At 33.9% G+C, this 16,852-nt stretch overlaps 1 protein-coding gene across 1 annotated transcript in view; it reads right to left on the bottom strand.

Annotated features, from left to right (window-relative positions):
• VWA8 (von Willebrand factor A domain containing 8) overlaps nucleotides 1–16,852 on the bottom strand; it is a 425,268-nt gene that overhangs the window by 138,230 nt on the left and 270,186 nt on the right. Inside the window, exons 30-35 of the mRNA XM_081281141.1 lie at nucleotides 12,665–12,775; nucleotides 11,723–11,787; nucleotides 11,207–11,332; nucleotides 10,006–10,115; nucleotides 9,107–9,261; nucleotides 4,936–5,131 (exon numbers count right to left, since the gene is read on the bottom strand). Coding sequence (XP_081137267.1) covers nucleotides 4,936–5,131; nucleotides 9,107–9,261; nucleotides 10,006–10,115; nucleotides 11,207–11,332; nucleotides 11,723–11,787; nucleotides 12,665–12,775 — 763 coding nt within the window. The remainder of the gene's footprint in view (nucleotides 1–4,935; nucleotides 5,132–9,106; nucleotides 9,262–10,005; nucleotides 10,116–11,206; nucleotides 11,333–11,722; nucleotides 11,788–12,664; nucleotides 12,776–16,852) is intronic.

Below are 16,852 nucleotides of genomic sequence, written 5' to 3'. Positions count from 1 at the left end.
GTGTGTCACTAATTCTACTTTGTCTTTATAGGCAAGACTCATGATTCCTATTTGAATGAGGAAGAAGCTGAGTTCTATAGAGCTAATATCACTATAGGACTGACTTGAGGTGATTTAGCTGTACAGTGATGGTTTGAAACCCATCTTGCTCTGCCAATCACTGCACACATCTCCTACCTGAGCTGGCTCTAGGACAATGGCTATTTGTAAAATAGCCCTTTTATAAAACCTTGGACACTAGGATATCTTAAAAACAAGATAAAACTTACCCTACTACAAAACTTTTAAGATTTTTGTCCATTTTTGTCTGTCTACCTATCAATCATCTATCATTCTATCTACCTACCTATATTTTATTACAACTTCACATAACAATGAGATGTCCACACTAAATTAATGGAATGCAGGAAAGAGAGAGAGAGAGAGAGAGAGAGAAGAGAATAGAAGAGGGGAGGGGAGGGGAGGGGAGGGGAGGGGAGAGGAGAGGAGAGGAGAGGAGAGGAGAGGAGAGGAGAGGAGAGGAGAGGAGAGGAATAAATCTGGCATTTTATTTCATGATTGCAGTTGAAGGAGTTTTTCCTCAGGTTATCTGAACAACTCAACATATCTCTTATTTATTCAACAGATGTGTTTGAGCTTACTTTGTATCTGAGGATATAGAGAAGATAGAGAAGAAGGAGATGCCACCTTTAAAGAGCTCACAGCATAAAGAGGTGGGCCCTGGGGGACTCTGAAAAGATTCCAGAGTGGGAATTATAACTCTGAGGCCAGGTATGAACTGAAGAGGTAGGCAAGAGGAGGGCCCAGAGGGCAAAAGGTTCAGGAGGAAGAGAAGGAAATGTACAGGGGAAGGAAGGCTAAGCAAAGAGTGTTACTATGCAATTTGACCACCCAGCTGCAGTGGCTGTACCCAGACAGCCGTTTGTATAAAATGAACATGCTTAGCATAAATCACGCACCATTTGCATTGTACTGCCTAGGATATAAGGTCAATCTTGGATAAAGCTTTACACCATATGTCGATTTTGACAATTCCTGCTGCTAGAACCTAGCTGAAGTAGGTTGAATTATTTATAGACCAGGGTTCTTTGCCAAAAATAACCAGTTATTGAAACTGTTGGGATGACTAGAGCTGCTTAGCAAACCAACTTAAACATTTGGGTATAGCATTTAAAAGGCATTTTTTAAAAAAAATATAGTAAGTAGAATTAAGTTGAGCTGCTGCCATCAGCACTTTCAGGTTGCTTGTGAAAGCATTGTAAGCCAACTTATTTAAAAATATTTTTTCTACATCTTTCTTTACTTTCCCTGGGTAGATTAATTCCACAACACAGAAGGTGAGAAAATGCAATAAATGGCTGTATCTGCTGTTTCAAGAAGAAAGCAAAAAATTTTACTCCTGGTACTAAAAATATACTTCCAGGTATAAGAAAGGGAATTTGTGGCTACAGAGCACTTCAGGGAAATATTAAGCATGGTGGCAGTGGTGGTAAAATAATCAAAATTTTAATGTCTACTGATTTGAAAATAAATCAGCTCAGAAAGCAAGAGTATTTACAAAAATAGTCTTATGGCTATCTTTGAACAGAATATAAGATTGAATTAAGGAAATGAAAACTGTGGCCAGGTTTCCCTCCAAACTGAGCCAAGTCCTTGTCCATTTAAAATGTTTCCACACTGTAGAGAGGATGAAGGCTCAATATATTTCCATTACACTTATAATCCAGGTGGATTTTAAAGATGGGTATAAACTGTATTTAGGGATTAGTCCACAAACCATTAAAGGGAAGTCATTGCTGCAATGTTTATCACATAATTCCCATGAACAGTGAGGACAGGATATATGCACAGTGCCAAAGTTAGAAGGAGGTATAAAGACTGTCAGGTGAAACAACCAAGAAGATTTTCAAAGGGAAGGTGAAATTATACTTAAAAATTCACTCCTTTTAGAAATATAATTTGATGTACATCTGTTAACCACTAGGTTTAATACTCTTCTATTTATTCATGGATTAAAAGAGTGATGTGTGCCATAATAAAAAGGCTTTTAGAGTTTCTCACTATGATATTTTCCAGTGACTTTTTTTTATGCTGCGGGAATAACAATTTTGTAATTCCACTCCTAGATAGACCCATTACAGACTCTCAACATTCGTATAAGGAGAGAGTTAGTTGCTAGAATATTCACAGCACTACTCTTTATAATGACCAAAAAATTGGGGGAATAAACCTAAATGTACATTGACAAACAATAGAGGAAAAAACTGTATTGTGTAAAGCAGTGGAAATAAAGGTAGAGCTCTCAGTATGGTAATGACAAAGATTCTTTCCTTGATCAAGCTCTACTCAGGCTCTTCAGAATCCTCTTTCCAACTAGGCCTAGTTCTTGGGCTTCTATGTTTGCCTCTTGCACTGTTTTATAAAAAAATTAATTCAAAATGGATCATAAATCTAAAACTATAAAGCTTCTAGAGGAAAACATAGGAGATTTGCCTTTTATTCAAATAGGGAAAAAATGTATGAAAAATACAAATAATCTGACACTGGATTTGTATTTAGAATATATAAAGAGCACTCAAAAGTCATTAATAAGAAAATGAATACCCCAATTAGAAATGGGCAAAAGAAGCAAAGAGACATTTCACTGAAGAAGATACATGTGAACAGATGTTCAATATCATTAGGTGCTATAGAAAATGCAAATTAAATTACTATAACCTGTTAAAACAGTGAAAAATCTGACAATGCCAAGTATTGGCGAAGATGCAGAGCAACTATAACTCTCATTCATTGCTGATAGGAATGAACTGCCATTTGGGAAAACAGTTTCGGCAATTTTATCATAGAATGTAGAAGTATCATTCCTAGGACTTACACAAGTAAAGTAAAAACCTAAAAATCACTTAAAAATCTAGGCTCAAATGTTCATAGTTGTCTTATTAATTACTTTAAAAAATTATATACACATACATACATACAAATTTGTGAACAGATAGGCAAACTGTGGTATATCTATATAATAAACTACCACTTGGCAATTAAAAGGAACAAACTACTGGCATGCACAAAACAAATGATTCTCAAATACATTTTATTAAGTGAAAGCAGCAAGACTCAAAAGACAATATACTGTATGATATCATTAATGATATTCTAGTAAAAGAAAATCTATAAGGACAGAAGTTAGATCAGTGATGGGTTGGGGGTAGATAGACCAGTTGGCTGTAAGTGACATGGGAAGGTTTTTGGGGTGAGGATACTTCTCTTCTTTATCAGTTGGATGATGAGTTATACAAACATTTGTGTTTGCAAAACTCACAGAACTATACAGTAGAAAGGGTAAAATTTGACTATATATAAATTGGACCTTACTAAGAACAAACGTATACATTAGAAAGTCAGTCATCTGATATGTAGAGAATAAGTAGGAAAGGAAAAGAGTAGAAGAGGCCCTGGCATTACTCCAGTGGTGGTGCACTAGATGTTGGTAACAGAACTTGATAATATCAGGAAGGAAGTATCAAAAGTACATTATGATTGATGATGGATTTGATGTAGAGAATGAGGGAGAAAAGCCATCAAGTGGAGCCCCAGGTTTCTGGGTAGATAAAGGTGTGCTAAGTTCTGGTATAAATCATAGTGTCATTCCTGGAGTGCTTTGTCAAGATCCTGTACCTTTCACGCAGGCCTCCCTTTTTGTTGAACAATTCCCATTCAATTAATTCCCCCTCATCCTTCAAGAGTCACCTCCTAATCAGCAGTCTCAGCTAAAAGCTTCTTTTTTGTGTGTTTGTATATTGCCTTGTGAATATTCTTATCATAGCACTGATGACATAGTGCTGTAATTGTCAATTTATTCATCTGCCTCTTCTATCACAGGAAGACTGTTTAGGGAACTAGGGATTTATTTTCCTTGAATTTCAGATGGGAAGGAATTAAATATTATCATTTAACCAAGACTTTTCAAATCCACTAATAGATTATTATTATCATACATTTTAGCATTATACTTGTGAAGTCCACACCAATAGAATGAACATAAACACAGCATAAACACATTTGTACTACCACAGTGCAAATAATAATACTCAATGATTTAATGTTTAATTTTTTATAATTACCTATTCTGATGAATGCCAGTGTGGTTCTATACAAATAACTCTAAATCTGGAATTGGAAGAGCTTGGGATAAATCTGAGTTCTGCTGGCTATTGGTGGGTAATCCTGGGCCAGTAATTTTATTTCACTGTGTCAGAATTTCCTCACACATAAATCAAAGAGCAAGATGACAACAGGATAGGGTTCTAGAGATCAGGTGAATTTATAGAAGAAGTGGTCAGCACTGTACTTAGATATACTGTGTAGTAAAAAACACAAGTTGACATGGAGAGCACTGATGAGTGAACTGGTCTCATGCTAAGCTATGGGCCTTTGGTCTCAGGACTCTCTATGCCTAAATCCTAATCATTTTAAAAGGCTCTTGAAAAACATGTTCTAGGTAAAGTCACTTTACAGATTGTAATGTGAATGTTGATGAGCTCTAACAGCAGTGCATACAACCATACACTGTGTAAAGATTAGTGAGCGGTTTCAAAATACACAAAGCCCACTGGGCATGGTGTACACACCTGTAATTTTACACCAGTTACTAAAAAGGCTGAGGCAGAAGGAGTGTAAGTTTCAGGTCAGCCTTAGAAACTTGATGACACATTGTCTCAAAATAAAAAATAAAAAGGGGATATAGCTCAATTCTCAGTACCAAAAATCACAACCAGCACCTTCCTCCCAGCCCCACCTACAAACAAAAACAAACAAACAAACACACACACACACACACACAAAACCCACATAGCTCTTTTTAGCTACTTATAAAATATGAAATAATAATCATAAACTAAATATCCCCTACCAAATCAGATAGTGATAACTTCTTACCTTTTGGGTAGACATCTTTTAGAGGGACTTCTCCTGGGGGCAAAATCCTGACTACCTGATTAGTATCTAAAAGAGTCAGACAATTTCTCTGTCTTGGAGCCCCCTTCTTCTTCTTTCCTCCATAAAATGCTGTATCAGTGACACTGGGTTTATGCAAAGATGATGGCCTCTTCCAAGAATAAACTTCACTGGGTGACTGAAAAAGGAAGGAAGAAAGGAAGGAAAGAAAGAAGGAAGGGAGGGAAGGAGGAAGGGAAAGGAAGAACAGAAAATTAAAGTACCATTCACCATAACTTTTACAATATATTCCTTTAAGTATACACCAGTGGTGAACCTGTCTGACAGGAATAAGAAAATCAAATTATCTTTTTTGAATTTGGTAAAGGAGAGGGCTGCTTTACCAAAAACCATAATTTCCAGACAAGAATGAAATATATATTAAATTTTTATTTTGAAATAAATTACAACTAAAAAGAGGGAATATGGCAGTATAGTTAGCTCAAACATAATATAATATAAAACTATATATCTAGTATAAAGATAAGAAAAGAACATAACTGGTATTTTTAAACCCTTGGAGTATCCCTATCCAATCACACGTCTCTGGTACACCTATATTTAATTCTCCTGGAATTTCTTATTATTTTTTTCCTTTGGTTTATTTTAAAATTTTACCATGTATATTTATCCTTCCAAAAGATAATAACTGTATTTTCCTATATTTTCTCTTAAAAGGTTAAGGTGTTGTCTTTTGAATTAAATCTTTAACCCATAAGGAATTAATTTTTGTGCATGTTGTGAGGCAGGGACACATGTCTGTCTATTCTTATCTGAACAGATATTTGCCCAAATACCACTAACTTTTGTCCAATGATCTACAAATGTTTTCATAAAACAGAGTTCAATGTATGCATGCCTCTGTTTATGGAGGCTGCATTCTATTCTACTGCATATTTTTCTACCTCTAGGCCAAGAAGACATGGTCTTAGTTCCTACAAATTTATATGCAGGCTTGAAATTTAGTAGGTAAAGTAACTTTGGTTGCTTTTTCTTCACATTTTTCTTCAGTGATGTCTTTGTTATTGTTTGTTCTTCCATATTCATAAAATATATGGACTGTATTTACTCTGTATTCTTGTCAGTATTTTTTATTTTAGCCATTCTAATAGTATCTTACCAGGGTTTCAATTTGCATTTCACTAATAACTAATGATGTTGAAGATCTTTTCTTGGACTTATTTGCCATCTCTATATCCTCTGTAACTAAATGTTGTTCAAATCTTTTGTCCACTTTTCCCCCACACTTGCCTTTAATATTTTTCTATATCTACCTAAATACATTGAAAATTGAGTTCATACAAACATATCCAATTACAATCCAATAGCTACAGGGTTCATTCCAGATTTCTTCCTTTCACTATTGCCTTCTCCAAAAGTGAGAAACCAATTTTTATTATCCTTAATATATTTTAATTATCCTTAACATAGTTCATTATCTTTATTATAACATCCTTAATATATTTATTTTCTTCTTCAAATCCATTATAAATGACCCATCTCTACCACTAACCTTACCCTATGGACAGAGCCCTGCTCTCTTTGCTTCATCCCCAAAGCCCACACTGGGTTAGACTAATGCATGGGCACTTTCCTCATCTTACTTGGGATCCCATTTCTCACATCAAGCTGCCTCTTTATAAGCTCAGACTTGATGCCCATCACCAGTAGTTACCCCTTCCCTGCCATGAATGCCCTTCTTACCCCACTTAGGCTCTGACCTTAATTTAACAAGGTACTGGGAATTGAACTTGGGGGCTCTTTACCAATGAGCTACACCCCTAGCACTTTCTATATTTTATTTTATATTTCATTTTTAGTTCACTGTTTGCCCATCTTAAAAATTGGGTTGTTTTCTTACTTTTGAGCTTTAAGAATCTTATAGATCCTAGGTATAAGTCCTTTGTTAGAAATGTAGTTTCCTAGCCTGTAGATTATCTTTTTATTATCTTAACAGTGTTAAAGATCTTAATTATCTTAGCACTATTGAAGATGATATTTGCTATAGGTTTATATAACTATTTGGTATTAGGTTAAGAGAATTATACAAATTTTTAATAATCTGTCGCCTCTGATAGTTTTATTAAGAAATAGTAAGGGGTGTCATACTCCTTTGTTGATAGTTTTATGAAGAATCTAAAGAAATTCACATAAAAAAGCAGAAAGGCAGTATGGTATAAAAGAAAGTATATGGGTTAGCTGTGTGTAGTGATGCATACCTATAATCCCAATGACTCAGGAGGCTGAGACAGGAGGATCAGCCTCAGAAACTTAGGCCCTTAGCAAATGAGACTCTGTCTCAAAATAAAAAATAAAAAGGACTAGAGCTGTAGCTAAGTGGTAAATGCCTCTGGGTTAAATCCCTAGTTACCCACCCCCCCAAAAAAAAAAGTTTGAAAAGAAAGGGTATGAGTTAAGGGTTCAGTCATACTTGAGATCAAATCTTAAGGCTCTTAGTTGTAAGCCTTGTGACCTGGGGCAATAGAACATCTCTGTTTCTGTTTCTGTATCCACAGAATTGTTATTTTTTTAAAAAAAAAACTATTATGCCAGGTCTCATGGTGTATGTCTGTAATCCCAGCTACTAAGGAGGCTGAGGCAGAGGATTGCAATAAGTTTGGGGCCACCCTGGGCAGCTAGTGAGATCCTGTCTCAAAATAAAATATAAAAAGTGCTAGGGGTGTAGCTCAGTGGTAAAGTGCCCCCAAGTTCAATTTCTAGTACTAAAAAAAAGTTAACTATTATATATGAAAAGGCTTAGAAACATACAGTGCCTTATTACTACAGATGGGCCCAAAGAAAATATGACTGTTACCATAAAAGTCTGAAAGGCTGCCTAGTTAACTCTTTCATTAACAAATATTCACTGGTGGTGTGTTTAATACTAAATATTAAGGATATAGCTTTTATTTTAACAAGGTGACTCTTGCAAGGTAAAAGACTTCTATAGGGTTAATAGTTTATTTTACTCAGTTTTTACTTTCTAACCTTTTATGGTGATATTATATTTCTATACTAATTTCATTAATCAAAAAACAGTGATAAGATCAATTTGTTTTAAATAGTTCCACTTTCACAAAAAATTCAAGTTTTTTTTTTCCTACTCATAGCATATTAAACACACCTCTTTTATTTGATCAGGCTGCTGTAGGCACTGTTTTTCAACAATATATTTCATTTTGAGTTAGATAACATAATAGCAAATGCTTTTTACTTGATAATTAGGAAGGCATACAGCAAGTCCTAAGCCATGTATTATCCATTGGGTTTTATATTTCAAGTGTCTTATATCCTCAAGTACTCACAATTTATTAATTACATTAAAATTTAGAGGCATGTGAGATTGGTGTATTACTAAGTACAGCTAATACTTTCATCTTTAAATGATTATATTGTCTGATCTAAAAGCTACAAAGGAAATTATTAAAATGAAATGTTTACTCAAAACCATGGAATTACATCTAAGGTTAGTATACAGAAACTTGTACTAAAATAACCTTTATATTTCATTTCCCCACATTTCCACTAGGGGAAGATGGTGCCCAGTTTCACCTGAACTCAGTTACAAATAGCCTTTCTTTTAGCAATAAAGATAGATAACAGCATAAAGTCCCATCTAGGAGAAAAATAAATTAAGACCATTACCCATTACATTATTAGCAGGCTTCTGCAGAGATATGATAATTCGGAATAAAACTCAATGGGAAGTAAATATGAGTTAAAAAATTTAATCTATAGTAATGACACCCAAATTTAACCTGAAAAATTTCTAGAAGGCATACTTTATTAGTCTCAAATTGTTCCTCCTGGTAGAGTCCATGAACACACATTAAGATGACATGATTAAAAAAATCATCTTCAATAGGTTAAATGTTAAATGTGTCATATGAACTCCTACATATGAAGATACTCGTTTCTTACTAAACTAGATCATTGCATTACAATTTGATTGGTATACAGTAAAACATATTCTTTACTGATTTCAAATGCAAACTTGATTTAAAATGTTTACCAGAAAGCTATTACATTTTAATTGTCTCTTAAATAGGCTTACAGATTTTACATCAAATTGCAGAGAAGTAATTATACAATAATGTAAAACATTGGTGCTCACCATGAGATCTGGGAAGCCAACCACTATGGCAGCATAATTGTTCTCATCTGAGAAAATTCGGTTGGGAGAGGCAATCTTTTGTCCTACAGCTGAACTCAGATTTTCAGATGACAGTTGATCACTTGAAATTTTATGAGGTATGCTGACCACCATTTCTGAAAATGTCAGACACACATTAGGCACTATTGAACCCTAAAATGCTCTAGGAATTAAATTTTTGCAAGATTCATTCTCAACAACTCAAACAGAAAAACATAGTAAAAAATAGAAAACATTCTAAATTGCATTCATGAGCTTTTGCTGAGAAAACTGTTTTTATAATCAAAGCTTCTTCCCAAAGTGATTCCAAGTATTTATGGAATTCAGAATTTTATTAGTAATAAATATCATCATTAATAGCTCCCCACAGAAAAGATGCAAAACTGACCCAACCCAGTATTGGCAATAGTAAAGTTTTAGATGTTTTCATAAGTACTGTTCACTTCCCCAAACTTAGCCAATGGATGTAGTCATAAGGGAAGGGGACTTGAAATTTACTGTGCATTCTTTATAAACCAAGTGCCATACACTGCCATACACTGTGATGAATTAAATAGAAATTCTGATGGCCTGTGGAAAACAGAAAAGATGCTATGCTAAATTAGTCTTGGAACCTAAATGTAAGTGAAAATTCTTATTTGACAGTTTAAAAATTTCAAGGACAAGACTTAAAAGAGTGGGCTTCCTTATAATACTTTGAAAGCAGATTATTCCTATTTCCAGGGTAGTAATTACTTTTTCTTTCTTTTGGTGTAAATATCACATAATCTTGATGTTATTGTTCTTCAATGAATCTAGAGAATAGTTTGTGAATAAGCATGTACCCACACAGCCATAAACACAGACAACATAGTATTTACCTTGTGTAATTCCAAACCCTGTGCTAGGCAGCTCCTCTTTCAACATATACAACTGGCAAACCCCACTGTTCTCAGATTCAGTGTGTGCAGGCTTAGTTAAAAGATATTTTCTGTAAACAAATAAGACATTCAACTTAAGTGTAACGCTTCTTTTTCGAGAAATCATTAGGGCAAACCAAGAAAAACTAGTTGTTTGCTCCAAAAGCCTTTTAAAAAATAGTTGAGTATAATTTACTGTTTCAACATTTCATCATGAATTTAAAAAATAAATTCTCAAAACTATTAACACCATTATAAAGAATAGTACCCAATGACAATGCAGTGATGAAGGCAAATCAAACATTCAAGGCTTTCTATAAGATAAAGGGCTATTAAAGGAAAGCAATGCTAACAGGGCACACCCTTATAATCTTGGAGCCCTCTATTAATATGTCTGTCTGGTCAGGCAGAAAGTGAGAGCATGAACTCTGACTTTGTGACCAGCTAAGGGTCAGAAGTCCTCATCATTATAATCTTCTTGACGGATTTATTTTTAAGCTGTCTAAAATGTGGATGCATGAATAGCCAGAAACTGTTTGTAGTGAGCCACTTTTGCTTGTCATCAGAAGGACAGAACTCTTCACTTAGCCAATGGATGTAGTCATAAGGGAAGGGGACTTGAAATTTACTGTGAATTCTTTATAAACCAAGTGCCATACACTGCCTTTGATCAAAAAATATACAGTCCCAATGGGGGAAGGCAACACAAACAAACAACCATAACCAAATAAGAGGACAAAAGATGAAAAGAAGAAACTTCTAAGGTATGAATTCTGGGAAGTTACAAAAAGGCAATAGCTCTAGGATAGAGTCTAGGGCTCTTAGAAGGGAGAATAAACTGAAAATCTACTTTGAAATACCTACTGCTTGGCTAGAACACTGTGAGTTCTCAATGTGCAAATAAAAAAATTTGAAATCAATATGGATCATATGTAAAAGTTATTATTTTTGCTGTTAATTTCAGTGTCACACTCTGAGAAGTGATATTTATTTTAATTTTCTCCTCTCTCTTCTTATAACTTTTCACCAATAGAGATGGTGCCAGATACAGAAGTTGTTAAAAGAGATAAAAGGAAGATGGAGTAAGGGTTTTGGATAATTGATAAATAAGGTTAAGCTATGGCATATTGCACAAGATGCTACACAATACAGATTCACCCACTGATTTGTTTCACTTTCCACCAGAAGCCATTTGTCCTCTGCTACAAGGAAAACTCTCTCAAGGTTGATGGGAAGTGAGATGGTATGAGCTCGCCCTTCCAAAACATCCAGCACAGTCAATCTGTTCCTAAAAAAGGAAAAGAAAACCGTGTCTAAAAGGAATGATAAGGATAAGTTGAGTGACCGGCATAATCATTTCATGATATATTATGCACTAAGTAATAACAGAAAATGTTAATTGAGAAAACACATAAACAAATTCTAAACTGTCAGGATGTGAAGGAGAAGAAATAATGGAAAGTGACAGCTGCCATATTAGTAGTGTTGCATTATGAAATTTTTAGTGCTCTTTTTTTCTATCTTTCTCAGTGTTCTACAAACGTGGGCATAGTTACTTTCACACTAAAACATTTATAATTTGGTTATATTAGTTTTGTACTAAACAAGTATAATTAAAACAGGAAACAGGATTAATAAAATAAGTAACCCAGTTTGTCTTATTCAATAAAGAGCTTACCCTTTTACTTTGTAGAATACTAGCCAGTTTTTGTGTGAAAATTCTTTACACATTTTATAAGTTTCCTAAAGACAAAACAAAATATTAAATGTTTCAGATGTAGTCACATTTCTTTAGCTGCTTCCCCTTAAATAAATTTCTTCATTGTGTAGAAAGAATACATAACTCTCAGAGAAGATATATAATCACTTCAAGACTTTTACAATAACATGGATTAAACTATACTTCAAAATTTATTGTGGCCTATGCACCTAAACCTCCATAGAATATTTTTTTTAAATACTGTCAAGTACTATTTGAAATAAACATGCTATTTGGTGATTAACTGTGGAATTTACATTATAACATAAACACGTCAGAAATACTTAGTAGCATTTTTAAAAAATCTCTTTTTTCTCATGGTCTATTAAGACCTAAGTATGCTGTCTTATACAGTACTGGATAAACCTTATTTTATATCAGAATCAATTCTCTTGGGTTGGCCTTCAGTGTTCATTTATTCAATTTGGTTAATAAACTGAAACATTTATTTATCTGGTGAGACAATTAGGAATTCTACTCATAGTTTTATCATATAAACCTAAAAAAGAACTACATAACTGAAAAATAGGTTAAATGATGAAGAATTTGTTATTAATATCATAATCAAACAGTTCATAATGTTCTTTTATTATTCTTAGTTAGTCCTGGAAATCTTCAACTCAGTATAACGTATACCAAAAGAAGCTACTGATATTTATTTATAGGTTTATCTTTATATATTATATCATATCTCTATATATTAGATGTTAAAATCCACAGATGTAACAAGAGGTCTCTCTTGTGCATTATAGTTGTTTTTTTTTTAAGCACCAAAAGGAATGCGCAAGCTTGCATTTTCATGGTGAGAAAGCTACAGAAAATTGTTGGCAATCTGCCCAACAGAGATCTGACATTCCTTACTTCTTCCTCCTTGCTCCACCAGGAAGATTTCTTAGATGCTACCTCTTCTAAAGGAAGGATGAGACGACGAAGGACCTGGCCAGTGGTATCTAATAAGAGGATGACATTACTCTGGAAATAAAGAAAACAATATTAAGTTCAAAATTATTTTTAAAGAGCAGTAAAGGTTAAAGAGAGTAAAGGTTAAATAAAGGGGAACCCAAAAGGAAGACAAAAATATTGAAATAATTATAAGATATCATGAAGACATTCGGTGATTTTCCTTACTATAGAATTTAAAGTTTTGAGTGATTTTATCAGGATATGTCTAAATGTGTAACCTTCTCCTAAAAGATTTTATCTTTAAAACATTCCCTTTTAAGTATAAGGCAGGTGAACCATGTTTTATTATATAATAACAAGGAAATTAAGAGGATTGATAGTTTTTAAAAGTTCATTTACTTTTATCAAAATTACACTTAGAAAATGTCCTGTTGAAAGCTCTTTTACACTTTGCATACTTAAATCTCATTTATCCTTTTCAGAAACAAAAGTTCAACTTAGAAAATAGGTACTAGATATAAAGATGGGTTAGCAAAAAAAATATGAAGGACCCCAAGAGCCCAGTTAGTAATGAGTGTCATCTTGAAATTCACTGAGCTTAAAGGACTTTCATTACTGGTGCTGTATTATGAAGAAAATGTAGTGCTAAGAGGTTTTAGCAAGGTGAGAAAATGGATTTGGATGAAGGAGACATTTTCTCATTTAATTTTGTAAAGGGTATCAAAGAAATTCAAGTTTTAAGAAAGGAGCTATCACTTTACACCTACAAGACTAAACAACATTATAAAGCTGGACAATGCTGAGTGTGGGCAGTGACACAGGGACTTGTGACCCTTTTGTACTATTAGTAAGCATGTACAGCCATTTGGGAGGACAGCTGACACCACCTGGGAAAATTAAGTTTATGTGCTGATGATGATCTAACATGTCTACCTGGGTTTTTATTGCAAATAAATTCTTATACTAATCTATAAAAAAACTTGTACAAGGGAAAAATTATATACAAATGAAGCATTATTAATTACAGCTACGCAATGAGGTAATAATCTCTCAGTAAATAGGATTCTTTTTCAAGAAAAGAAAGAAACTTTAAGCATTATAATACATGAACAGAAACAAAAACATAAAATTGAGAAAGTCAGAAAAGATTAGATATTTTAAAGAGATGTAAAGAAGTTGGCTTTCCTTGTTGAAACATTAAAATGTTTTAAGATTAAACTAACAAGTTTGCAAAACAGACACATGCAAGTTGTTTGTCAGGCCTCATTGTTATGCAATTCTCCTTTTTTTTTTTTTTTTGTTTTGTTTTGTTTTGTTTTGTTTTAATTTGGGTTCTCCAGTTATCCTAACCCTTATAATATTTCATTTTAAGAACTTTATTTGGGGAAAATAAAGTCACAAAGCATCCAAAGAATTAAAATATTCTTAGGAACCTATAGAAGACAATCAAATATGAAATATTTGCTCAATTATTCCATAATGTCAACAGGGCAGCTTAAATTTAAAGCACAAAGGAGAACATAACCATAAGTTAATCATGATCCTTGCATTCTATTATGTTATATAGTTGGGGAAGTAAAAAGAAATATAAAAATATTAATGATTCAGCTGCAAATTTAGTAACTTATAGTGTGGTTTCATATTTATATTACAAACTAAATTTATTGAAGTGCTCAAGAATTAAATAGCATTTGTACCACACAGTTCATGTCAGACCATATATTGAAACATGACTATATTACAAAATTTACTGAGCATGTTCATAAAACTTTAATTTTCCCACAACATCACCCTTGAAATGTATCATTCCATATAATATGTAAGCCTCCACTAAGAAAGTATGTTAGAAATATAATTTTAAAAATTAACATCTAATCAAGAAGTATTGTTCGTTGGTATTCTAAAGTTTTAAAAACAGTAGTGATAAATTAGAATTTTTCTTAAGAAAACATACAAATAAGTCAAAAAATTATAAAGTCTCCATTCTAGATCAACTATAGTATGTTTTAGTAAAGAAGTCTTTCTTGGATGATAACTATATATAACATTTACATAAATTCCTAGCACATAAGCAATTTGAGAGACATTAACTTTTTTTTAAAGAGAGGGAGAATTTTTTAATATTTATTTTTCAGTTTTCGGTGGACAAATGTCTTTATTTTATTTTTATGTGGTGCTGAGGATCGAACCCAGTGACGCGGGCATGCCAGGTGAGCACGTTACCACTTGAGCCACATCCCCGACCTGAACAGACACTTCTCAGAGGAGGACATACAATCAATCAACAAGTACATGAAAAAATGCTCACCATCTCTAGCAGTCAGAGAAATGCAAATCAAAACCACCCTAAGATACCATCTCACTCCAGTAAGATTGGCAGCCATTATGAAGTCAAACAACAACAAGTGTTGGCGAGGATGTGGGGAAAAGGGTACTCTTGTACATTGCTGGTGGGACTGCAAATTGGTGTGGCCAATTTGGAAAGCAGTATGGAGATTCCTGGGAAAGCTGGGAATGGAACCAGCATTTGACCCAGCTATTGCCCTTCTCAGACTATTCCCTGAAGACCTTAAAAGAGCGTACTACAGGGATACTGCCACATCGATGTTCATAGCAGCACAATTCACAATAGCTAGACTGTGGAACCAACCTAGATGCCCTTCAATAGATGAATGGATAAAAAAAAATGTCGCATTTATACACCATGGAGTATTACACAGTACTAAAAAATGATAAAATCATGGAATTTGCAGGGAAATGGATGGCACTAGAGCAGATTATGCTTAGTGAAGCTAGCCAATCCCTAAAAAACAAATACCAAATGTCTTCTTTGATATAATGAGAGCAACTAAGAACAGAGCAGGGAGGAAGAGCAGGAAGAAAAGATTAACATTAAACAGAGACATGAGATGGGAGGGAAAGGGAGAGAAAAGGGAAATTGCATGGAAATGGAGGGAGACCCCATTGCTATACAAAATTACATTTAGAAGGTTGTGAGGGGAATGGGAAAATAAACAATGAGAGTAATAAATTACAGTAGATGGGGTAGAGAGAGAAGATGGGAGGGGAGGGGAGGGGGGATAGTAGAGGATAGGAAAGGTAGCAGAATACAACAGTTACTAATAGGGCATTATGTAAAATTGTGGATGTGTAACCGACGTGATTCTGCAATCTGCATTTGGGGTAAAAATTTGGCGTTCATAACCCACTTGAATCTAATGTATGAAATATGATACGTCAAGAGCTGTGTAATGTTGTGAACAACCAATAAAAAAAAATTTTTAAAGATGTCCTAATGTTTTGTCCCCTCAAAACAATTAAACCAACAAATAAGCAGATGACTAAAGATATGCTTAAGCAGAAAAATAAGTTAGTGAAGTTTCCCATTTATATTCTTTTTTAGGGTCTAAAACTTATATATTCATAACCTGGTATAAATGAACTGAAAAACTGTATCTTTCCAAGTGACAGAAAATGTATATATTTCCATCTATGACTGTATTTAGAATTAGTTTTATAAGTAATTGGAAACATGAAGGAGTTCTGTGGCTCCATCTTTTAAGATGTTAATGGTTTCCTTCTGTAAATGACTAATGATATATTCTGTCTGAGTTTAAAAATAGAATTTCACATCACACATGAGTACAAGTTAACTGTGGCTTTGGCGCTCTTTTAAGCAGGGCAGGGAGGAGAAATAAGTGAGCAATTTTATTATGTTTGTATTTCACTGGGAGAAAAGTAACCTCTGGATGACCTCCATGTCCCCAAGTCTGAAATTCTAAACTCTGTGTAGATGTAATAAATAATTCCATGGGGGGTGAAGGAAGGGGAGGGTCTTTATTTTTAGGCATAGCGAAGTTTTCCTTTTTTCACTAAAGATTTTATTTTAGCAAGGAATTTTTGAACAATTTTTTAAACTAAAGGAAAGTGCATCTGAAGGCAAAGCTTTATTTTAAGAAGACAAGGGATAGGTAAACTCATGGCAGTACAATATTTCAGCTTCATTTTCAGTGAGGACAGTTTGAAGAAGAAGAAACTGATGGCAGTCCACTCAGTTCCCATTCCACAAGAATTATCTACCAGTTGTTAAATTTCACAGCTGTTGGAATCAACAGGTCTGGCATCCCAATAGGCCCATCTTATAAA

This window comes from Spermophilus citellus (genome assembly GCF_964194105.1).
Source record: "Spermophilus citellus genome assembly, chromosome: 1".
NCBI classification, from domain to species: Eukaryota; Metazoa; Chordata; class Mammalia; order Rodentia; family Sciuridae; genus Spermophilus; species Spermophilus citellus.
This window is presented reverse-complemented; position numbering and strand designations above follow the sequence as displayed.